At 53.9% G+C, this 25,053-nt stretch overlaps 1 protein-coding gene across 2 annotated transcripts in view; it reads left to right on the top strand.

Annotated features, from left to right (window-relative positions):
* The window catches only part of FGF18 (fibroblast growth factor 18), a 37,723-nt gene extending 14,749 nt beyond the window's left edge, over nt 1-22,974 (top strand). For both annotated transcript variants that reach the window (XM_055285256.2, XM_055285255.2), the window contains exons 3-5: nt 1,859-2,039; nt 14,905-15,011; nt 22,328-22,974. In XM_055285256.2, the coding sequence (XP_055141231.1) occupies nt 1,859-2,039; nt 14,905-15,011; nt 22,328-22,594 (555 nt within the window). In that variant the 3' untranslated portion in view covers nt 22,595-22,974. The remainder of the gene's footprint in view (nt 1-1,858; nt 2,040-14,904; nt 15,012-22,327) is intronic.
* The last annotated feature ends 2,079 nt before the right edge of the window (nt 22,975-25,053 follow it).

Below are 25,053 nucleotides of genomic sequence, written 5' to 3'. Positions count from 1 at the left end.
CTCTGGGGCCCTGTCAGTGGAGCTGACAGTTTCCTCATCCATAATGTGGGATGATGCTTCCGCCCTGAGGACAGTCATGAAGGTTCAACAATGTGGTCATGCCTGTGGGCCCAGTCCAGGATTGGGAGATCCATGCAGGTCAGCTTGGGGACAGAGACCCTGCTGTAGCAAATGAAGGAAGCACATCCCTGCCCTTGGGGGCTCACAGCTGACAGGTGAGACAGATGTTCGGGCAGCCAGGGTCCCAAGAGCTCTGCCGTGGGCTGAGTGGGGCCGTGCCAGCGTGGGAATGGGGGTCCCTTGTGCCTAGCATTGTGATAGACTTTGTGGGCACACAGGGAACAAACCCAGAATGCTGTCTGGGCTTCAGGAATGGCTCAGCGTTGTGGTTGACATGGGATAGGACATGCATACAACCAGCAGGGTGTAGGGGACCCTGCTCCAATGCTAAATGGCACAACAGCACTCCAGGTCTTTTCAACATTTGTTCATGCATCCATTCAAGAAGAGTTTGAGTTTCTACCATGTTAGGTGCTGCGGATATAGTGGCAAATGAGAGACACTGCTCCAGCTTTCTGTCCTTTTTTTTGATGGTGCTGCCAGTCTACTGGGGCCAAAAGACAAAACCCAGATAAGTGCTGGAAAGAAGCACAAAGCAAGGTGGGGGCGGGGAGGGAGAGTGTCAGAGCTGGAGGTGGCTTCAGAAAGGGGTCCACGAAGGCCTGTGTGAGGAGGTGACATTTGAGCAGAGACCCGAGTGAGCTCAAGGGGTTAGAATGTAAAGATCTGAGAAAGAGCATCAAAGCAGAGGGAAGAAGAAGTGCAAAGGCCCTGGGGCAGGAGTGTGTTTTGATTTTGGAATGCCCAGAACCATGCCAAGGTGGCCAGTGGCCAGTGTGGCTGGTGGGGAGGGAGTGGTGGGAGAGGAAGGTGGCAAAGCAGTCGGGGGCTCGCCTTGCAGGGCCTTGAGGCCTTGGAGGAGTCCTTCACAGAAGTGTGATGGGAAGCCCCAGAGAGTGTGGAGAGGGGATTGGGTTTGGTAGAAGAGAGACTGCAAGGGGGCGAGAGTGGAAGCAGAAGTCCAGTGAGGAGGCAGGTGCAAGTCGTCCCAATGAGAAGGGAAGGAAGATGAGCGTGATATGTGTTGGTGTAACCAGGGAAGGCTTCCTGGAGGATGTGGACAGGCGCAAGCTAAGCCTCAAGGGAGCTGAAATTTTGGGGGCAGATGCAAAACAAAGGCTTCTCCTAGAGGAGCTCAGGATGTGGGCAAATGCTTGGTGTGGGAGCGAGCATGAGGACCCTTGGGGTGTGGGGAGGAGACCCCAGCATCACTGCAGGGGAAGAAGTCACAGCGGACTTGGACTGTTGGTTCCCCGGGTGAGGCTCTCCAGGCCTCCCTCTTTCCCCATGGACCCAGCATTCCATCCCCTCTCGTTCCTCACCCATCTCCACATGGATTGGAGTACTTTCCTTCCCGTTTGCTCACTTAGTCCTCACAGCTACCCCGGGATGGAATCAGGGTAGGAGCTCTGCCCCACCATTTTACTGAGAATCGTTCTTGCTTTAATTTGTGGCTGTGGTGGAAAGAGAAGCTTTGTTGTCACGTAGACCTAGGCCTGATTCTTAGCTTTGCCACTTTCTGTCTGGGCCACCTTGGGCAACTTGCCTCACCTCTCAGAGCCCTGGTTGCCTTGTCTTTGAATGGGGTTAGTGAAGGGGTGGTTATCAGTGTGTGCCATGGCCTGGCTCAGAGCCAGTGTAGAGAAGCCGTTGGTCTTTGTGGTGGATGTGGTTGGCTCCCGCATGCAGTGGGCCTAGGACATCCGGGGTGGCTCATTGTGTCCCCTTCCCTGCTCAGGTGCTGGTTGCCGAGGAGAACGTGGACTTCCGCATCCACGTGGAGAACCAGACGCGGGCTCGGGACGATGTGAGCCGTAAGCAGCTGCGGCTGTACCAGCTCTACAGCCGGACCAGTGGAAAACACATCCAGGTCCTGGGCCGCAGGATCAGTGCCCGCGGCGAGGATGGGGACAAGTATGGTATGTGCCAACCCTCTCCTCCTACCCTGTGTACCCGTGTACATGTCCTTCCTGGCCTCAGAGACCTCAGGTTCAAATGCCAGCTCTGCTGCTCCTGGCTGTGTGATCTTGGACCTGGCACTGACCCTTTCTGGGTCTGTTTCCTGATCTATAAAATGGGGATGCAATAGTGAATCCTTGAGAGCATTGTCAGGAGTACTAACTGAAGATGTGAATGAAAAGTTCTTTGGCTGGTAAATGCCCCGTAAGTGGCATTTGCTGTGGTATCGGTGGCTTGCCTGGGATGGCCTAAAGCAGGTGGCTGTTCCCATGCCACCACTCACCAGCCCCAGGTTCAGCCACTTCAAGGGGCAGGAGCCTCGAGGTGATGCTTTTTGGAAGCTGCTGGTGGTGGAAATCAGCCTAGTGTGTGTGTTATGTGTGCGTGTGCATATGGGCGCTTTGAGCTTGAACCTGTGCACCTGTGATACATGGCACTCATTAACACCTTGGGCCATGGTCCTGTTGACCTGCCCTTGACCCTGGAACTGCCCACCTGTCCTGGAGTACTTGGGAACTCTCCCCGCTCCCCTGCCTATGCTGCCTCTGCAATGGCTGGGAGGAGTGAGACATCTCAAGCCCCTGGTCCACAAAGGTGCTCAGCAGTGAGCGAAACAGGCAGCACTCCACCTTCCCAGAGCTTAGAGGGCCTCTGGCCTAGACAGACACTGAGTAAATACCATGCAGATTATTTATTTAAAATTGCCAGGCAGGAAAAGCGGAGACTGCTGCAAGGCCTCCTGGTGCTTGCCACTCACCGGGAAAGCACCTGCCCCCACCCATTCCTGCCTTCTCAGGCCCAGGTTCTGGGAGATGGCCCAGGCCCCAGCCTTGGGCCTGGGGATCTGGGGCCGTGGTCCTGTGTGTGGGGCCAAACCTGCCCGCCTGAGCGTTTTTGGGACGATGCCCCGCCTGCCTGCCAGCCCTGCCCGTTGCAGTCAGGACGTGACAACAAGACAAATAATTTCTTGGACCTTTTATCTTGGACACCATTTATTTTCCCTCAGCCCCGGGGCAGGACTGACCTCATGGTAGGGCCCAAGCGTGGCAGCTGCACCGTCACTGGGGGCTGGGCCAGGCCAGGCCAGGCTGGGCAGGGCTGGGCCACGCTGGGCTTGTGCACCTCCGGGCCAGCTGCCTCCCTTCTCCCCGGCATCCCTCTTTACCGCCTCTGTTCCCCTCCCACTCTCTTTCCCCTTCTTCCTTTCCCGGCTCTTCCCCCTTCCCCGTTTTGTTTCTGTCCACCTCTCTGTCCCCCTCCCCACCAGCTCTGCCTCCCTCCTTCGGACCACAGCTTCCCTCCTCCCCACCTCTCCCAGGCCCTCTGCTGGCCGCCTCTATGGGGCCTCCCATCCCTCGTGCCCCCCTCCACAGACGCCTGGCTGTGCTGGGCTAACCCAGGTGGTGGTTTTCCCTCGGATCTGCTGTCCAGTGGCTGCCAGAAGGGGCAGCTGGCTGGCCGTGGCGGGAGGAGGTGCCCTTCTGGGGAGTCCCCGGAGCTCTCATTGGCCCCTCCAGGCTGGGAGAGTACAGGGGGGTCAGACTCTGGTCTGAACCATCTGTCCACACCCTGAGACAGGAGGCGGGAGCTCGAGAGGGAGGGGGGCCCAGAAATGGCCAGCCCCTCACCCCAGAAGCCATTTGCCCTCTCATTCCCTCTGCCTGAACTGGGAAACTCAGGGAATCTTTCTTGCTGTGTGACCTCAGACAAGCACTTTGCCTTCTCTGGGCCTTGATTTCTCCTCTGCACAATGGTTGGGCTAACGCAGTGCTTCTTCTTCTTTTTCTTTTTTTTTTTTTTTTTTGAGACAGAGTCTTGCTGTGTTGCCCAGGCTAGAGTGCAGTGGCACGATCTCGGCTCACTGCAACCTCTGCCTCCTGGGTTCAAGCGATTCTCTTGCCTCAGCCTCCCTAGAAGCTGGGATTACAGGCGCCCGCCACCACGCCTGGCTAATTTTTGTATTTTTAGTAGAGACAGGGTTTCGCCATGTTGGCCAGGGTAGTCTTGAACTCTTGACCTCAGGTGATCCACCCGCCTCGGCCTCCCAAAGTGCTGGGATTACAGGCGTGAGCATGGCCGTGCCTGGCCATGCTTCTTAAGTGTAACATGGGTGTGACCACAGAGGGATCCTGTCCAAATGCCCATGTTGGTTCAGTGGGTCTTGGGGGCGGGGCCTGAGCTGCTGCATCTGACAAGTGCCTGGGCAGGGCCAGTGGGCAGCACTTCCAGTACCTGGAGACTAGGCCTTCTTGGCTTCTCTGCCAGCACCACGCTTTCTAAGATTTTATGATCCTCTCTCAAGGAATATGTTTCTGTACTCCTCCGACCCCCCAACACCCAGGGCAGTGCAGGGCCTTGCTGGCTGCTGCTGCTCCATTTAAATGCCACATTAGAAATGCAGATGAGGCCAAGGGACCCCATCTGTGAGCCCTGGGAGAGGAAGTGAGACAATGGGGCCAATTGAGGCTCCCAATCTAGATAATCAATACAAATATTATTGGGAGGGTGATTTATGTGGCCAAGCCAGGGCAGGAGGGTGGGCCTGCTCTGCTGATCTGCATTAGGGGCCTGCCTTGTCTCAGGGTGAGGGGCGGCCAGAATGCCCAGGACAGTTCAGGAACCTGCTCACACTGAGAATGATGCAATCTGAGATGTACCACACGCTTTGTCAGAATCGTATGATTTTATAACATGCAGTCTCGGGGTCTCAGCAAATACCACGGATACATCCCTGTAAACACGTGGAATCTGGAATCCCCACAGACACTCAGAACCTCAGATTTGCCTCTGTAAAGGTCAGAATCCTGAGGTGCTGGCTCTGTGGGCGGGCATGAGGGGCTGGGTGCCCGTCCGGGGCTCTTGGCCTGCTGCACAGTAGTGGGTGGTCCCTTAGTGAAATCTGCTTGGATGTCAGTGGGGCTTCCGCACCTTGGTATTCTGCAAGAGGGTCTCCCTGTGGTCCCCTAAGGCTCTCCCAGTGCCGAAAACCTTTAAGGGCTCTGAGAATGGGCCGCTCCAGGAATAAGGGACTTTCTTAGCCTTGCCTTGGGTTCTGGAGGGAGAGCACAGATGGCCAGAGGGCTGGAGGCTTAGGTAGTTGAATACCTGGCAGGTGTGAGGTTGTGGGGGAGGGGCACCCTGCCCACCTGGGATAATATCAGCCTCCTCTCTTCTTGCCGTTGGTGCCGGACACTCTGTCCTGCAGGCAGTTGCCATGTCAAAGAACAGCACTGGAACAGGAAGCAGGACACTGAGTTCCAGCTGCAGCTCTGCCACTGAGCATCCTGCAGAGCTGGGGAAGAGCCTCCATGTCTGGGCTTAGCTTCTTTATCTGCCAAGCGGGGAGGAGAAGGCCTCGTCCACCTGCCCTGGAGGTAGATGTCCCTAAGCCTGGGATGTGACAAGAGGGGGAGGCACCAGCTCCTCAGAAGGAGGGGGCCAGCTGAGCCCACGTGCAGGGAGACTCCAGCATCGGGGGGTTTCCGGGGCAACTCTGCTTTTAAAGTTTATGAAACCTTATGATTGGATATTCCTGCCTGATTTTATTTGAAAAAAGATTTCTCTGTTTGAGAAAAAAAAAATAATTAAAAAACCCCATTTTGCGGTGGGCCAGCCTCCAGACTGGCGGTGCCCAGAATAACCCTGGGCAGGCCAGCTGGAGCGGCCCTGCTAGCCAGGGAGATGGTATTTGGAGGATTGAGCTTGTCAGCTCGGGAATCTAATGGGATTTGAATCTCGGCTCCAGCACTTTCGAGTGGGAGACCGTGGATCTGAGTTAGCCTTTCTGATCCTGTTTCCTCTTTTACAAACAGGGAAATTGAAATGAGAGAATCTTATGCCCAAAGATTATATGATCATTAAACCAGTATTAATAATCACCACCTGACCTCCTTACTATGGGTGTGTGGGGGGGTGGTGCCATCGTGGGCTCAGGTGAGGAACTGCCATCAGGTACTGGCTCCAGAGGCTTCTAGAAAGGACCTGAGGGAAGAAGCGGGACTCCTGTCTGCTGTCAGTGGGACCTGGCAGGTTAGATGCAGGTAGAAGAGGCGTCCACCCGTGATTCCCAGCAGCAAGGTCTCTGCCCCAATGAGGGAGGAGGGCCCTTGGCTCCCCTGATTGCGTGTGTCTCCCCTCAGTCCCTTATTCATTCAACATAAATTACCAAGCCCAAGCACCAGGGGAGGGGGGCTGCTGTGGTGAGTGAGATGCCTCGTCCCAGCCATCAAGGAGCCTTCAGTCTAGGGCCCCCTGTTCCTTACTAGAGGCTGACTTTGAGTAGGAAGAACCTAGGCTATGAACTTTCCACGTGACCGTGAGCCCACTCGTTCTCTCCCTGAGCCTCGGTTTTCCCACCTGTAATGTGGGTGGGGTAAAGGGTGTGCAGCTGGTACTCTGCAGCTGCCTCCAGCTCAGGCATGGGGCGAGTCTGTGATTCCAGCTTTACAGGGAGTCAGCGCGCCCCAGTGCAGATGCTTCTCTGAGCCCCCAGGCCGGGTACAGAGCACCAGAGCTCCTGTGCTTGCCCTTATCCCAACAAGGGTCCTGCTGCGGTGGAACCATCTGTTGACGTGGCTGGTCTCCTGTGAGAGTGTGAGCTCCTTGGAGGGAGTGACCTTGTCTTGCTCTTTGCCATGTCTCCATGTCCAGCACAAGGCCTGGCAGAGAGCAGGGCCCCTTTAAATGTGGCCAGAAGGATGCATAAAATATGTATGGGGCAACTCAAAGTGTAACTGGGGGCTGCCGTCAGTGGCTCACACAGGGAGGAAGGTCGGGGCTTCAGGGCTATTGCTGAGTTGGTGGTGGGGCTGGGAGGGAGTTTTCTCATCCCCATTTCCCTCATTCTGGTAGTTGCCAGAGGTCCTTTGGGCTGGTTGAGTGGCTGACGTAGCAGGGACCCCTGGTCTCAGAGTTGAGCCCCCATGGCCCATTTTCCACACGCATCCCAAAATGTGAGCGTGGTCCTCCGCAGCCCAGAGGTGCTCATCTCACTTAGAGTAAAACCCATGTCCTTGAATCAGCCTGCAGGCCTGGTGTGCCTGGCCTCTGATCCTGCTGTGGCCTCAGGCTCTGCCTCTGCTCCTTGCTTACATGGCTGTAGCCACAGCAGCCTTCCGGGTGTCCCGTGAACACCCAAGCACTGTCCGTCTGCGGGCCTTTGCATTTGCTGTCCTGAGAATGCTCTTTTCCCAGATATCCCCATGGCCCACTCTCTCACCCACTCAGGCTTCTGTACGATTGTCCCCTTATCAGAGAGTCCCCAGCTCTGTCCCCCCTTCCTAGCACTTGTCACTATCCGACCTTCTGTTATATATTTAGTTACCCACTATCTGTCTCCTGTGTTAGAGTTTGAACTCCTGGAGGGTGGAGGTTTTGTCTGTTTTGTTCACTGCTGCATCTCCGGTACACAGGGCCAACCACGAAGACGCTGTCAGTATATGCTTGAGCAAGTGGATGTATGAGTGATGCCCTGCGCGTGTCGGGGTGTGTGGCAGGTGTCCTTTCCCCTGGCGCATTGAGGCAAAGAGGCTTCCTTCTGTTTGGCAGAGATCTCAGTGCATAGTAGGTACTTGGCAAATCAGTGCTTCTTCCCTCCTTTCCCACCACCCTTCCTTTCTATCCGGCCAGCCTTGCACTGTGCAGTGGGGATAGGGTGATCATCAGACCCAGCTTCCCCCCGGAGGTCTCCCAGCTGGGAATGGAACTTCCTATCTCCACCTAAACCCCTGCCCCTCTGAGCTCATGTCCCACAACTTCTGTCCCCAGGGAGGAGTGACCACCCACACCTCACCAACCCCTTGACTGACATGGGTATGCTAGAGCTACAGCTAGGGTTAAACAGAGCTCCCGATGAACCCTATTGATTTTTCCCCCCGACTTTCTGGTGTGTCCCTATGGAGAAAGGGAACTGTGGGCACCTTTGAGAAAAGACCGTATACAGCAGAGTGTGTGTATGTGCATGGGTGTGTGTGTTACAGTGACAACTCCTCCATCCCCGCCTCTCTCTCCCTCTCTCGAGATCTGGTCCGCCTTCGGTGGGGAAGGAGGGAGGGCTGACTCGGTGTGACCTCTCAGTGCTGTGTGTAGTGAGGATGGTTCTTCACTGGGGGAAGACGCCTGGAGAGCAGCCAGCAGCTCTGTCAGCACTGGGATCTTTGCAGCTGGCCAGCTACCGTCCAGCCCTCGCAGGGCCCCAGACCGGGGGCCCAGCCCCTCCCTGGCTGCCAGCTCCCCTGCTGCTCTTGCGGGTCTTGGGGACTTTACCCCAGGCTTGGGGAAAACAAACCCACCCTCCAGCTGTGTTCTCTTGGGTTCCGTCTCTTTGGGTCTTGTCCCCTGCATCTGTGGGATTCAACTCTGTATCTGTGCTGTGTCTCTCTCCAGGCCTCTGGCTGCCTCTCTGAGTCTTTCCCTGCTGTTTCCCACCCAAAGTCTTCACAGTGAGGCCCCAGATCACTCTCTGGGAAACCCAGCTGGGGAAGCACACTGGGATTAGTCAACCAATCAATCATTCAATGCCACTTCCCTTTTCTGTCATCACCAGCCTGTGTAATGTCTGTCCCCTCTCTGCCTGCATACCTCAGTCTGAATCTCCATCTGTTTCAAACTGGCTCTGGCCTTGCTCTGCCTGTGTTCAAATCTTGGTCCTACTGTGAGACTCTGGTCAAGCAATTTAACTGCTCTGTTAACTTACACTGATTTAGTTTCTTCATCTGTAAAATGGCATAATAGTTCCTATCTCATAGGGCTGTTGTGATGATCAAATGAGATATTCCACATTCACACTCTTTTTTTTTTTTTTTTTTTTTAAATGGAGTCTCGCCCTATAGCCCAGGCTGGAGTGCAGTGGTGCAATCTCGGCTCATTGCAGCCTCCGCCTCCAAGATTCAAGTGATTCTCTGCCTTAGCCTCCCAAGTAGCTGGGATTACAGGCACATGCCACTATGCCCAGCTAATTTTTTTATTTTTATTACAGACAGGGTTTCACCACATTGGTCAGGCTGGTCTCGAACTCCTGACCTCAGGTGATGTGCCCACCTTGGCCTCCCAAAGTGCTGGGGTTACAGGCATGAGTGCCTGGCCCCACATTCACACTCTTAACATCTTAACATTGCTTGATACATGGTATATGCTCAGATAAGTGTTCACTGTTATCATCATTCTTTTTTTTTTTTTTTTTTTTTTTTAGCAGAGACGGGGTTTCACTGTGTTAGCCAGGATGGTCTCGATCTCCTGACTTCGTGATCCACCCGCCTCAGCCTCCCAAAGTGCTGGGATTACAGGCGTGAGCCACCACGCCCGGCCTGTTATCATCATTCTTTAGTCATTTTTGCTGCAGGCATTAAAGTGGGGAGAGACAACATGAGTTTTTTGTAGAAAGAGTTTTCTCTCCAGCTCCCTTCGTGCACTCTTTCCCCCTTTGCTGCTCTCCTTTCTGGATGCTGGAGAAGGGAGCAGATCCTTTGAGCCCTTTTTCTTTCTGCCACTCTCCTTGGCCCCAGCCCTGTGTGGCCTCTGGGCTCCTGCTCTGTGCGGAGCCCTGGGGAGAGAGGCTCTGTGGGGCCTTCCTTCCGGGGCAGCTGCGGCCCGGAGCTTCCCATTTTGTATTCCTCCTTTTGTTTCATGCAGCCTTTTCTCCTCTTCATCAGATCTGAAACCTTCCTTGCCTCTCTCTGGCTGTGGTCGCAGCCCAGCCCTGGGTGGTCCTAAGGGTTTCCTCATCTCCCAATATCAAAGGTATCTTTCTCAGGGTGACCCTGGGGACTCCCTCCTTCCTCAAAGTCATTTGGAAGTGGAGCTGAGGGAAGGTGGATATCCCCATCCACTAACTTCTGCCCAAAGAAAATGGGGCCAAAGAGAAGACCTCCCCTGCCTCCTTCGCTGTTCACTCACTCGCTCCCCAGGAAAGGGACTGGGGCCTCTGAGAAGTGAGGGGTTGGGTAGACAGGCAAAGCCCAAGACTTCTGGGTCAGACTGCCTGGGCTTGGATCTCAGCTGCATCACTGTGTGACTGTGGGACTGTAAATTGGGGATAATAATAGTTCTAACCACCTGGGATGGTGGTAAGAATTAAATGAGATAATGCATGTAAGGTAGTTAGGACAATGCCCAGCACATCATAAGCTCTAAAGAAATGTCAGTTACTGATACTTTCCAGAGGGGCAGAACTGAAAGAGGCCTCAGAGGTTACCTAGATCTGGCCCAGAGAGGGAAAAGGTTTTTCGCTGTGTCACTGAGGCTGGGGAATGGGTGGGTGGGAGCCCATGGTTCTTGCAAGTGGCACTGAGAGTCGCACCAGGAAGGTGCACAGTGGTGAAGGGCATTGACTGTGGAATCAGACACTGGACTCAGACCTTACCCTGCTCTTCCCAGCCATGTGACTCAGGCAAGCCACTTCACCTCCCTGAATTTCGTTTTCATTAGCCAGTGAATGGTGTTAGTCATCCCCACACCACGAGGCTGTTGATGAGCTTATTAAAACTGTCTTACTGGTCACTCACTCTGAGCCAGGCATGGGATAGGCGCTGGAAGTCAGAGTGGTGATAAGACAGATAGCTTCTTGTCCTCGTGGAGCTTACTTTCTGCTGGGTGGAGACCAACAATAAAAATAAGAGTTTCGGAGAAGAACTCTCAGGAAAATGGAGCAGGGGAATGGGGTAGGGCTGGACTGGGGAGGGTGCTGCCAGCGTTAGACATCATGGTCTGGGAAGGCCTCTCTGAGGGGCAATATTTGCGCCACAACCTAGGAGATGAGGAGCCACTCTGGAAGCTCTGGGCAAAGCAGCCTCGAGGCAGAGGAACAACACGTGCAAAAGCCCTGTGGCAGGAGCATGCTTGGCGTGCTAGAGGGGAGAGGCAAGGAAGGGAGGCAGGGCTGGTCCACAGGGGCCAGGCTGTGTGCCCTTTGCGGGTCCCAGTGAAGAGTTTACATGTTCTTCTATGTGGGTTGGGGATCCCTAGGAGGTCTTTAGCAGAGAAGGGACACAATTAAATTTATATATTTTTTATTTTATGTTTTGAGATGGAGTCTCACTCTGTCGCCCAGGCTGGAGTGCAGTGGCATGATCTCGGCTTACTGCAAACTCTGCCTCCTGGGTTTAAGTGATTCTCCTGCCTCAGCCTCCCGAGTAGCTGGGACTACAGGTGTGCGCCACCATGCCTGGCTAATTTTTGTATTTTTTTAAGTAGAGATGGGGTTTCATCACAATGGCCAGGCTGGTGTGGAACTCCTGACCTCAGGTGATCCACCCACCTCGGCCTCCCAAAGTGCTAGGATTACAGGCATGAGCCATAGCACCTGGCAAATTTATATTTTTAAAGGATTCCTCTGGCTGTGGTGTGGAGGAGAGATGGATTGGGGTGAGAGTGGCGAGGGGAGGGGGCTGTTGGGTTGTGCAGCCTGGAGGGGACAGTGGCCCGGCCGGGGCAGTGAGGAAGTCCAATGAGCAGGGTGAGATAATGTCATCAACTCCTCTGCCTGGCCTGGTGTAGGCCCCGCGAATGGAGCTGTGCCTCAGCCGGGATGAGGTTTCCAGCTCTTGAGAGCAGCATCCTGGGGGCTTGGGTCATGGGAATGGATGCTTGACGCTGAGGATCTGGCCTGGGTGGTGTCTCTCTCTTCTTGTTCTCCTGTCTCTCTCTGTCTCATTTTCTCTCTCCCTCCCTCTCTCTCTCTCTCTGAGAACTGCTGCTGCTATTACTCCCCAAAGACTTTACATAATTCTGGCCCGGCTCCCTCCTCATGATGTCATGTGCTGAGTGGAGTCTAGGTCACTCCATCGCATGCTGCGGTCGGGGAGAGAACAGACTTCTGGCTCCCCTGGCGTGACGGCCAGGCGCAGACCCTCCCCATGCTGGGGTGGGGGTGGCTAGGCTTGTGGTGGGTGGAGGTGCAACCTCTGCCCCAGGCCATTTGGACAGCTCAGGCAAAGGCCAGGGCTTCCTGCGGTGGCCCTGGCTGGTGAGGGGTGGGGGTTGTGCTGGGAGGCCTGTCCCTCCGGACCTGGGGGCCTCTCCCCTGAGCCCAGGCCCCAGTAGAAAGAGGCAGGCAGTCCTGAGGTCAGCCCCTGTTTGCTGGGTGCTGCTCTGAACCTGTTTCCTACACTGTAAAATGGGGACAGAGACACCCAATCTCGGGATGGATGGCTTCAGTGCACTGTAAGGGGAGCATAGCAGGAACTGTTCCGAGGACAGGGGTCCAGGCATGTGCTGGGAAGGGCCGAGAGGGAGTCTCTTCCTGGGGCCTACTTGGGGTTGTCTGGGCCCCAGCTCAGTGGCTTTACCTACTTCCTGCATCTCCCATCCCTGCCCCTCTGCTAGACCCCACTTCCTAATCCCAAGGAGAAAGAGAATAGGGTCGAGCCCCTCCCCCTTGCACAGGTAGGGAAACTGAGGCTTAGAGTGGGGTATGGCTTCCTCAAGGTCACACAGCCTAGGATGGCAATGCCAGAATGAAACTAGACCCGGTGAGCCCCAGCCCCAGGCATTTTCTGATGCATTTTGCAGTGTGGGATGCCTGCAGCCCTGAAGGATGCTGGGAAGTTCAGGTCATAGCTCAAGACCTGGGGAGGGAAGCTCCTCTACCCTTGCAGACACATCCGATTTCCTTCCACTATATTTTTGTTTTTCTTTTCTTTTGGGAAAACAGTTTGGTTTTTTCAGTTTGTGGGAAACTTAAACAGCATTTATTGAGTTTTCCCTCCCTGACCTCTGAGAAAAACAGCATTTATTGAGTTTTCCCTCCCTGACCTCTGAGAAGAGAGTGCTAAACTCTTCACAACATCATTTTGTATAATCCTCACAATAACTATTGAAGATTATACCCCCATTTTACAGGAGAAGAAACTGAGGCCCACGGTCATACAGTTGGGGCCAGGGATTCATATCCAGATTTGTGCACCCCAAAGCTCTCATCTTTTCCCCTCATCAGAAGCGCCTGAAATTGTCCTGATGCCCCCATAACTCCTCATCTGCTGTGGGGCCTGAGCTTTACGAAGAGATGGAGAAAGCAAGTTTCAGAGCTGCTGTGATGTTTGGCCCTGGGGAGGGAGCTCACAGAGGAAATGACAGGGAATTTGACTTAAGGGGAACAGGGAGGATCAAGGGCTTGCACCCACCCCCATCTCAGGGTTGGTTAATATCCCTGAGTCAGTGTTGACCAGGGCTGGGGGGAGGTGGAGAGAAGAATGTGCCTCCCCTTGTTTCTAGAGTTACTAAATTCTTTTTAGATCTTTAAATTTTATGTAAATTCTTCTTTTTTTCCCTCTTGGAAAGGTGGGTATCGTATTTTAATTAGTAGTGGTGTCAAAGGAGGGCTAGATTAATTATTGGAAATCTCAAGTTCCAGATGGTTTTAATTTTCACAGCAGGGCACCAGAGTCTATATTTGTAAATTTTTTTATTAAAATCATACCTAGTGTATTTTAGGGGCACTGAGGTATACTCTTTGTGGCTCCAAGGATACTGTACTCAGGAATTTGGGGCTATGATTTTTGTTATGGAGAAGCAAGTCCCTTGTCACTGAAATTAAACTTTTGTGGGTGAGGGAGGGGCAGGGGCTAGGAAGCAAGGGGTCAGGGAAAAGAGTACAACGAATTGGGAGTGGGGTGGTCACAGGCAAAGAAAGCAGTTGGTATTGGGGAGTCAGGCACAGGGGTTTAAGACCAGAGAGGAGAGAGAGCTAAGAGAGGGCGCGTGGCCTACCCAAAGTCACACAGCAGCCTACTGGGGAGAAAAATGTGGGCTGGTGAAGTGAGAGGAAAAGATTTGGACACAGCACACCTAATCAAGGGACAGTCACTCTTTGCCTGCTTGATGTCCTTATTCAGGCAGGGCTTTGGGGGATCAGCTCTGGACCCCTCATCGTGAGGGAGGCTTTGTGGAGCATGGATGGTGTAGCATGGGGTCTCCCACCCTGGGGGATTCCAGGGGGGATCTGGTCCTGATTGGGATTTCTGGGCTCCTGGGAGTTAGTTACCCTTCAGCTTTGGTGGCCTCCATGGAGGGCAGTGGAATATCCTGCATACCCTTTCCCAGGGAGCTCGCACCTCACTCCCTGTGCCCTTCCTGCTATGAATAGCCAGGGTAAAGGTGCCAGGGGGCACTAGCAGGGGCTCCAGATGTTTGTCCTGCAGGAAGGGGCCACAGGCCTAACTTTTGTAGGAAATAGCTTGATGTCCTGAAAGGCAGGGGAGGTGTGCGTGCACGTGCCTGCATCTGTGTCTATCTGTCCCCTTGGTCCCCTTAGCTACTTCTCTGTGGTTATTTGTATGGCATCTGTCCTGATTTGGGGAATGGGGTTATTTTTATGATTGTCCGTCTTGCTTTGGGTTTGGGGGATGGGGTTATTTGCATGGCCGCCTGTCCTACTTGGGAGAATGGCCTTTTTGTATGGCTGTCTGTCCTGCTTTGGGAAATGGGTTTTTTGCACGGCTCTTTTTGCTGTTTGGTGGAGTAGAGTTGAGGGGCTAGGGAAGGTGGGTGACGATGGGGAGAAGGGCACACTGGTGTTTAGCCACAGGGGGCAGAACTCCCTTCTGGCTGGAGCCATCTGGATCCCAAGCGGAGCCAAGAGAGCCTGGAGGGAAGGGAACAGGTGATAGGCAGCTTCCATCTCCCTGCCTGAGGGGCCGGGGACTGCTACTTCTCTGACTTCTCTGTAGTTATTTAGGCATCTGTCCTGTGGGACTTGTTAGGCCTCCCCATGCCTGATTTTGGGGGAGTGAGGGACCAAAGATAGGACCAGGGACCATGTCACTGAGCCTTTAGACCAAGCCATTGCCCCTGGTAATAAAATGTGTCTTGTTCTCCTTCTGCCTTTCGAAGCCCAGCTCCTAGTGGAGACAGACACCTTCGGTAGTCAAGTCCGGATCAAGGGCAAGGAGACGGAATTCTACCTGTGCATGAACCGCAAAGGCAAGCTCGTGGGGAAGGTGAGTGATGGTTTCGTATTCCCGGGAACTTGGGGTTCCCCTCTGGCAGCTCTGGGAGCTGGAACAATGTGTCCAGGGCACTGTCAGTCCCAAATGGAAAACAGGCCGTGTGTGTGTGTGTGTGTGTGTGTGTGTGTGTGTGTGTGAGAGAGAGAGAGAGAGAGAGAGAAACGAGAGAGAGAGAGACAGGAGAGAGAGAGAGAGACTGTAATCTCTTCCTTTCACCCCACCCCATCCCCCACTTCTCTTCCCCGGGCACTTGAGCTCACCAGGCTGAGGTATCTATGGCTGTGACTTATGGGGCACACAGGGCCCTGGTCTCTCCTGCTGGGTGTGGAGCTCTGGCTTGCTTGGTAGTGGGAGAATCCCTGAGGGGCCCTGGGGCACCCCGGCTACGTGTCCCTGACGTCTGGGAGCAAGGAACCAGCAGGCCAAGGGCTGTGGCTGCAGCGATCGTTTTAACAATCGCCAGGGGCTTACTGTCCTGCAGCAGTGGCCTCTGGAACCTGGCCGCCTTGTCAGCGCTGGGCCTCATGGTTCTAGCATTTCAGGAAGATTTTATTACTTTGAAACTGGCAAGAGAGCTGCATGTAACAAATTAGGGCGGGGGCAGGGGTGGGGGTGCAGGTTTGGGGGACCCTCGGGTTGGGGAGACCCACGTGTGTGGGGATCTGAGTCTCCAATGATGCTGCTTCTCAGTACCCCTGTTAGTTTCCTGGGTGCACTTGTTTGCAAAAGTGATGAACTGTTTCCTCTGGGTGTTCGAATGGAAGGTGTTATTCACAGGAGCTCTATGGTAGGGTCAGGTTCTCTGTCCCCTTCTCTCTGCAGGGACTGACTCCCATATGCAGCTTGTATAACCAGGGTTGAGGGGGTTTTGCCTGGACAGGTGGAGTGGGGTGGAGGGTAGGCCTGGATTCCAAGGGGGATGGGCTTGTGCTTGGGGGCAATGCCCTGGCTGATTATTTGTGGTTCATTCCATCTTGTTGGGGATAGGGGAGATGACTTCAGTCTTGCTGAAGCCATGTTTTTGATTTTTTGAATCCCCCAAGTCTTATCCCTCTCCCTCTCCCCCATACCCAAGAGGCTGTGGAGGATGTAACAGGCCAGGGATCCCAGCCAGGGCATTGTGGCATTCTTTTGTTAATAATTACTGTCATAAAGCTTCCGCTAATTGAGCACTGACTTTCTGCCTGGCACTGAACTGAAACGCCCCCAATGAATCCCAGGAGGCTGCCACAGCTACCATCCCCATTCCACAGATGAGGAAGCCGAGGCTCGGCCACGCCCGGGCACTTGTCCCAGGTCCCACACTAGAGCTCGGCGGGATTCAAAGCCCGGTTTGGAAGGAAAACATTCCAGCCGCACTGCCCACACCAACTGAGGCTTCTCAAAGAGCGAAATAATAGTAATCCGCAGAGCGCAGCTCCGGGATGCTGAGGAATGGTTTTAATTAGTGATTCACTTTCCGCCGTTGCGAGGCCGGCCGGCCGGCCGGCGAGGGGGGTCGGGGCCGGGGCCGCGGACTGGGGCGCGGGCGCCGGGTCCCCCTGGCCTGGCCGATCGTTTCCTGTGGCGGCGCGGCCCAGCCCCGCGTCAGGCGCTTTGTTCTCCTGCCCGCCTGGGCCGCCTCCCAGGCCCAACCTGCTTTGAGTTTTCGGCTCGTTTTTCTTTCTCCCCCAGCAGGGGCCAGCGGCACCCGCCAGTGCCCGTGCCCACGCCGCGGCCCGCCCTCGCCGTCTGCGCGCTGTTCCCGGCATCTTGACCCCAGGAGGGCCGCGCGGGGGTCAAAAGAGCAGCCCCGTCCCCTCGGGCCGCCCCCCCACCCCGCCGCCGGCCGCCTCCCGCCCGCGGGCTAGCCGCTGAGTCACCGCTTCCACAGGAGCCGGCTCCGATTTCCTGCCCCCTCGCCCTCTCTCCCGTCATTAATATTGGTGACGGTTCAGCTGGCGCGGCGCGCCCTGGCGCAGCGGAGGGAGGCCCGGCCCTGGCCCCCGACGCCTCCCCTGCTCCCGCCGGGGTCTCCATGCCCGCCCCCATCCCTTGCCAGCCTCCTGTCTTCTGGGCCCACCCGGGGGACTCGAGGACGCCCCCAAATCCACCTGTCCAGGCTTGACCTCTGCCCCGCCCAGCGCCCCCTCGCTCTCTGGCCCCCGAGGCGGGAATCTGGCTCCTGGGCTGCGGTCTTCGCTACAGCCTCCCTGCCCAGTCGGGCCTCAGGTCCTGGGAGTCCCCTCCTGGCCTAACCCCTGCCACCGCCTCTGTTCTGGCCTCCTACCATCCCGGAAATCGTTGCCCCAGCCGCCTGGTGTGTGGCTTCTGCACCTCCAGGCCTTTCCCTGCTGCCCACCTTCGGCTTTCTACAGCACATACGGCAATTGGAGGGCAGCACATGACCTGCCCTCCACCCCCACCCAGCTCCAAACCCATTCATGGGTCCTCCCACCTTGCTATGGGACACCAAAGGCCCTGGGGAGCCTCCCCGGGCACATGGATTCCTTATGCTCCAGATGCATGGCACTGAGCACCGCTGTTCCATGAACGGGGCCTTCGGGCACTGTCCATGCTGTGCCCTCTGCCAGGACTGCCCTTCCCTCTGTCCACTTGCCCTGAGTCCTGGCTGGTCATTCCCTGACCCCTCTGTCAGCCCACCCACCCTGGAGCCCCACAGTCCCTCACACAGCCCTCTGTTGCCTGTCTGCTGACCTGGGTTGTCACTGTTTGTCTTTGTGCCTGCATCCTCTGTCACACTGGGAGCTCCCTGAGGGCCGATTCTGCATCCGTTCATTTGAGTTCTGTGTACCTGGCCAAAGGGCTCCGGGGGCACCAAAGAAATAGAAACATGGTTCCTGCTGTCTGTGGATTGACTCTTAAGCTACAGCCTGAATTATCCACATCAACCCAGCGGAATCTAAGCACCCTGGCCTTGCTGAGCCTCAGCGTCCTCATCTGTAAAATGGGAATGATAATCTGGGCACTTAGTAGGCAGGTAGGCACTTGGTAAGTGTTAGTCCCTTTCCCCTTTGGAGCCAGGTCACGAGGTCACTTCTTCACGTGTGGGAACGCCTGGTCTCAGCTCCAGTGCCGACTCCTTTGGAGTGGCTCAATGGGGCAGCTTCCTTGGGCCATCTGTGTGCCAACCCTGCACATCTCTGGCCACAGCAAGGGTACCTGCATCGAGCCCTTGACAGAGCTTTCCAGAGGTTGCAGGCCCTTGCTGGAGTTACTCTTTCTGCTGCATTGTACCAATCAGATGCCAAAGCTCTGTCCCCAGCCCCTGCATGCTCAGGTGGCCCCCCTTCTCCTGGCTACCCCTCTGGAACCCATGTCACCTGGCCCAGGAGGTGGTGCTTCCTTTCATTTTGTAAACAGTTGTTGAGTGTCTACCATGATGTGCTGGGCATTTTTTTTCCCATCTCTGGAGATGCAACCCAGATTGTATTTTTCTCATCTGCCGCCACCTGTTGTGATCACTGATGAGTCCTTTTTGGGGCAACATAGAGCCACAGACCTTTTCAGGGCAGGGGAGTGCTCTGCCCACCGGCACATCTTTGTTAAGATGGCTTTGGTTGCAAATGGCTGAAACTTAACCTAAAATGCCTTAAGCAAAAAGGGAATATGGGGCTTATATAGCAAACAACAACAACAACAACAAAAATCAACAGTCCAGGGGGTAATTCTAGTTTCAGGTAAGACTGGATCTAGGAGCCAGATGAGGTCATCAGGATTCCATCTTCAGATCAAATAGAAGGACTAGGGCTCCAGTTTGGGAAGCAAGAGGTTGGAGGTGGTAGTAGGAAAGAGATCAAATTCTGCTACATCATCAGGGTTCTGGGATGGAATATTCACTTACTCTCTACATACTGATGCTTCTGCCTTGCCTGAACCAATTAAGTCAGAGTTTCCGGGGGTCGGGCCCAAGCACGGGTGTTTTTGTTTTTGGAATCTCTGCTGTGGTGAGCAGGGCCATAGAGGTAGCCAGGAACAGAGCAAGTGTCAAGCCCGGGTGTAGCCTGCTGTTAGCTTCTTATCCATTTTTGCCTGAGGTCATGGACGGGAACTTGTGATCATCATAGCCCCAGGGCTGGTTCCCAAGATTCGTGAATTTCAGCCCAAAGCTCAGCTCTTCAACCCTTTTAAGTAAACCCAGACGTGCATTGAGCCCGTGTGCCTGGCACTGGGTAGCTCCTTGTACATCCAAAACCTTGCTTTGTGCCAGTGGTGGCTATGTGGGCCTGAGGGACGTGAGATGTTTTGATGGGCAGCACCTGCTCCTCCTCACCTTTTTCCCTTGCGGACCTCTCTGGAACTGGGCAGAGGGGAAATGAGCTGCAGTGGCTAGGGCAAGTTCAAATCCCAGCTCTGCCACTTACAAGCTCCATGACCTCGGGCAAGCCGATTTGCTTCTGAGCTCTGCTTTCTTCTACCAAGCAGAGTCGAAGAAGAGGGTGAAATGCAGTAATGGAAGTAGCAATGTTTGGTCTGTAGTTGGCAATCAATAAATGGTTAATGAATGAGTAGGGAGTCCAAGTGGGCTAGACAATTTCTAGGGCTCAGCTTGCTTTGTCTCCCTAATCAGTGTGTCTCAGGAGGGACCTCTCATAGCTTATGATTGTCTCTGGGACATTTATAACAGATCCAGGAGGGAGAGTCTATTTTCTTCAGGAGGAAACCGCTTTCATGTGTCTTCCCACCGTTTCCATCCTAATGAAAATGCGTTCAACCCCAAATGCTCGGGGCACCCCTGTCTTGAGCTAAGGCCTGTGCTCAGCAACAAGAGAACTGAGAAGCAGCCCTGACCTCAGCAGGCACTTGGGCTAATGCGGAGGCAGGCAGATATGGAATTTCTCTGTTGGGGCGTGGGGAGGAGGAATGGGGTTCAGAAGATGGAGTATGTGAGCCCAGTAAGGCTTGATGCTTGGAGTCTTGAATGAGGAAGAAGAATTGTCCAGGGAGATAAAGGGCAGTCCTGGAAGGCTTCCCAGAGGAGGCAGTTTTTGAGCTGAGCCTGGAGGGATGAAAGCCATTTTCCAGGCAGTGACAGGTATTCTGGGATGGGGGAGCATCATGGTGTAGCCTTTGTTCTGTTTGCTCCGACTGTTTGGTTAAGACCCGGCAAAGAACCTGGATTCAGGTTGGACACGCAGCTTCCAGAATTTTCCATGGGGTACCCAGAGCCCAGGGACCACTCCTCTCCACCTGTCTTGCACACTTAACCTGGCTTTCCTTACAGTAGACCTTCGCTGCTCACGCCACCCATACTGTCCTCTGGGTCCCACATGTGTGTCCCAGGTCTGCCCATGCCTGTTCTGCAGCCTCCTCGAAAGATCTCATCTTCCAGAGAGTGTTTTCTTACCCTGCCTGTCCCTTTCTGCAAAGTTCAGCACTTTGTCTGGAGGGCCCAAGCTTGCCCTCTGCTCAAAGGTGAACGTTCCTGGAAGCTCCAGCCTGTTTTCCACTTCAAACAAAAGGCTGGAACTCGCACCTCAGTCTCCACACACAGCCAGACCGCTGGGCTTCCAGCTTGGCTGGGCATCCGTCCGTAACGAGGAGTGGGCCCGGCCTAAATTTGGAGATGTTACTTGGAAACTCGAGTGCTGCTAATTCAGGCCTTCCAACTTTGTGTGTTTCCCACTCTTCCCCATCGAGCAATTCGGCTGTCTCAGAGAGGAGACTAACACCCTGCCTCCTCACCACCCCCTGTCCAGACCAGATCCAAGGGAGGCACGCCAGCCCTATCGGGAACAGCTGCCCTTCAGGAATAATCTAGCAAGCTCCTACTGTGTGTCAGATTCATTTATAAACATCACTCCCACAGTGTCTCTATGATGCAGAAGTCATTGTTCCCATTAGGTAGGTGAGGAATTTGAGGTTTACAGAGTGGGACTGACTGGCCTGAGGTTACACAGGAGAAGTGTTAGAGGTCGTTTGTTTTCTGACCCCAAATCTAGTGCTCCTTGCCCAGCATATTCAGGCTCCCAAGGGAGTTCACACATCGGCCCAGGAGCCTGAGATCCCACAACCGACGGCACAGTTTGGAGTTTGGCCATGCAAAATCTCTTATTTTTGGAGGCCCCCACCTTACTTCATACCAAGTATTAAAATGCACCACATCCCACATGACATGTAATTTATATTTAACTAGATCACAGTGGAGTTGAGTTACAGCTGAGTAGCTGATTTAATGTCAGGTTTTATGCAAATCTATCAGGACTCATTTCTGTTGTGAGCGATAGAACACAGTATCACCTGTTTTAAAGGAAACGAGCCATTATTGGCCCACATAACCGTGAGGTGACTTGAGCTTCAGACATGGCTGGATCTAGAGCCCAAATGATGTGACCAAGACGTAGTTTCTCTCCTTCTCTCCTCCTTGGCTTTGCTTCATCTGCGCTGGCTTCACTGTCAGACAGGACCTCCCCTCATGGTGATAAAGTGGCTGCCTCTGCTTCAGCCTTACAAACTCCTCCAGTTTAAATCCACCTATGTTTGGGGTTGCCTAGAAAAGGTCTCAAGGAACACTCTGATTGGATGGCTTGGGTCACTTGCTCACCTGTGAGCCAATCACTGAGGCCAAAGGGAAAATATTGTCTGAATGTCTTGCTCTGGTAGGGATGAGGTGGAGCCCCTGGGCTATGAGGGTGGAGAGTGGGGAAGGAATAGATTTCTGAATGACGCTGGGAGTCTGTTACCTAATTGGAGGGTGGGGGAAAGATGCAGGGGCCAGTAACAAAAGTTTACTCCACAGATCCAGGAAGTGAAGCCTCTCTCTCCTGTACTGCCCCAGCCACAGCCTCCTGCCCATGCCCCTTGTACCTGCTGTCCCCTTTCTTTCCTCCTAACAAAGAGTCTTCGCTTGGCCAAACTAGAGTCAGGCTCCTGAACCTTCTGTTATGCCCCATCTGTGCACTTCTTTGTAAAATCCAGTTTTAGCAAGAGCCCTGCTAAGTCAGTTTAGCAAGAACCCCCCACTCTTGATATATGATCAGGGTCCTCATCCTCCTCCATCCCCCAGGTGATGTCTGGTCACCCTGGCCTGTCCTCAGCAAAATCTCTGTTAGGTGGCTTTAGCCAGAATCCCCCACACCCTTGATGTTTCCTCTTAGTCATTTTCCACTCTGCTCCTTGGCTATAAACCCCCACCTGCCTGTGCTGTATTCAGAGTTTAGCTCAATCTCTCTCCCCCACTGCAAAACCTCATTACAGTTGTCCCTACAACAATCGCAATGGTCCTGAATAAAACCTTCCTCACTGTGCTTTAGCAAGCATCACTGAGTCATTTTTTTTCTTGAACACTCCCCCTCTCTCCCCTGCAGCCTGATGGCACCAGCAAGGAGTGTGTGTTCATCGAGAAGGTTCTGGAGAACAACTACACGGCCCTGATGTCGGCTAAGTACTCCGGCTGGTACGTGGGCTTCACCAAGAAGGGGCGGCCGCGGAAGGGCCCCAAGACCCGGGAGAACCAGCAGGACGTGCATTTCATGAAGCGCTACCCCAAGGGGCAGCCGGAGCTTCAGAAGCCCTTCAAGTACACGACGGTGACCAAGAGGTCCCGTCGGATCCGGCCCACACACCCCGCCTAGGCCACTCCGCCGCGGCCCGTCAGGTCGCCCTGGCCACACTCACCCTCCCAGAGAACTGCATCAGAGGAATATTTTTACATGAAAAATAAGGAAGAAGCTCTATTTTTGTACATTGTGTTTAAAAGAAGACAAAAACTGAACCAAAACTCTTGGGGGGAGGGGTGATAAGGATTTTATTGTTGACTTGAAACCCCCGATGACAAAAGACTCACGCAAAGGGACTGTAGTCAACCCACAGGTGCTTGTCTCTCTAGGAACAGACAACTCTAAACTCGTCCCCAGAGGAGGACTTGAATGAGGAAACCAACACTTCGAGAAACCAAAGTCCTTTTTCCCAAAGGTTCTGAAAGGAAAAAAAAAAAAAAAAAAAAAAAGAAAAACAAAGAGAAAGTAGTACTCCGCCCACCAACAAACTCCCCCTAACTTTCCCAATCCTCTATCCCCCCCAAACTCCAACAAAAATCGCTCTCTGGTTTGCAGTCATTTATTTATTGTCCGCTGCAAGCTGCCCCAAGACACCGCGCAGGGAAGGCGTGCCCCTGGGAATTCTCCGCGCCTCGACCTCCCGACGACAGACGCCTCGTCCAATCATGGTGACCCTGCCTTGCTCGCAGTTCTGGAGGATGCTGCTATCGACCTTCCGTGACTCACGTGACCTAGTACACCAATGATAAGGGAATATTTTAAAACCAGCTATATTATATATATTATATATATATATAAGCTATTTATTTCACCTCTCTGTATATTGCAGTTTCATGAACCAAGTATTACTGCCTCAACAATTAAAAACAACAGACAAATTATTTAAAAAACCATGAGGCGAGTGGTGGCTGGTGGCAGGGCGGGGGCAGGGTGGCCTCTGTGTCTTATGCTTTCTGGTTGGTCTGTGGTCTTTGCACTGAGAGCTAGGGCCTGGCACATTCATTCATTCATTCATTCATTCTTTGAATTCAACATTACTATGCACCAGGCGCTGAGAAGGCAGCCTTAGAACCGATGGAAATCCTTGCTTTCAGGGAGATTCCATTCTAGTGGGTCATTGGTTCAGTGGCCTCTTCAGTCATTTGTTCATATGCATTTACTCATACCTCTTGTGCCAAGGCTCGATTCTAGACCCTGGGGATTTATCAAAGAACATGGAAGAAAATCCCGGCCCTCAGGGAACTTCACTTCTAGTAATTCATTGATTCGTTGCTTCATTTGCTCATTTATCAATGGATTTATCCATTCAATAAATATTTCTTAGGCACTTCCTAAGCGCCACGCACTCTTCTAGGTACTGGAAATTCATCAAAGAATAAAACAGACAAGAAATCATGCCTCTCAGAGCTTGCAGTCTAGGGACTAATTGAGTCACTTGTGTCTTCCACATCAGTGTTTTGCCAGGCGCAGGTTGAACAAGGGAATATGGTGGGAGGATCTAGATCAGTTTGAGACCTGGTGTGTCTGTCCTCAAACTCCCATGGGCTGGAGCTTGAGGAATCTGGTGATGTTACCTTCCAAGAACCCATCCTTCAAGGTCTTATTTCCCAGGGCCTGTCCCAGGATGTCAGGGAGAGGCCAGGTTAGTCTCGGGATTGAGGCAGATTGAAGGTTAATGAGTCCTCTGCCCTGAGATTTGGGCTGTGTGAGCAGTCAGGCTTAGAGTGGGGGACTGTTTCTGTTTTTTCCCCTCCCCATGGCCTCCAACCTAAGTGTCTTCGTGGGGCAAACCATATATTCCTGGTGGGGCAGGAGGTAGCCTGAGGCAGAAGGCACCTCTGCTGCTGGGGTCCTGTGGCTGTCAACCTGCCTCCCTTGAAAACTCCCCCCGCCGCCAGGGCTGGTCAGGAGAGGTCCCCATGAGACCCTAAGGAGAGGTGGGGGCAGAGGCAGTGGGGAGGGATAGGAGTGCCTTCTCTGCAGGTTCCTGGCTGGAGTTGGCATTCCACTTCTTCCGAGCACAGCTCTTGGTCTTGCCCTCGCTCTCTGCGTCATGAAGCCTCATCCCTTCACCCCTGGGCCCTGTCCCGCATGTCTGTGGCTCGCCCTTCTGTCCATCACAGCACACTTCTGTAGAGTTTTGTGAAGCTCTTTAGCTGCACATCTCATGGTGTTCTCAGGATGCCTTTATTACCCCCATTTTATAGATGAGGAGGCTGAGTCTCAATAACATTACGCCACTTCTCCAAGATCACAGAATAAGAAAGTGGTTGAGCCTGTGTCCATATCTCAGCCTCTCCAGGATGGCGACGGCTGCCACTTGGAGAGTGCCTACCATCGTCGGAACCCCTGCTGGGGGCTTCAGTAGGCGCACTGCCTGGGTATCCATCAGACAACTCTGCGTGGGAGGTGGGCACCCCTGCATGGGAGGTGGGCACCCCTGCTTCCACACTGGACAGAGACTCCAAGAGAGTATCAGCTTGCCCCAGGCCTCACAGTGAACAGGTGACAGCCTGAGACTCTGGCTGATAATT

The sequence above is a fragment of the Symphalangus syndactylus genome, chromosome 7 (assembly GCF_028878055.3).
Source record: "Symphalangus syndactylus isolate Jambi chromosome 7, NHGRI_mSymSyn1-v2.1_pri, whole genome shotgun sequence".
NCBI classification, from domain to species: Eukaryota; Metazoa; Chordata; class Mammalia; order Primates; family Hylobatidae; genus Symphalangus; species Symphalangus syndactylus.
Note: the sequence above shows the minus strand (reverse complement) of the source record. Positions and strands in the feature narration are given on the sequence as shown.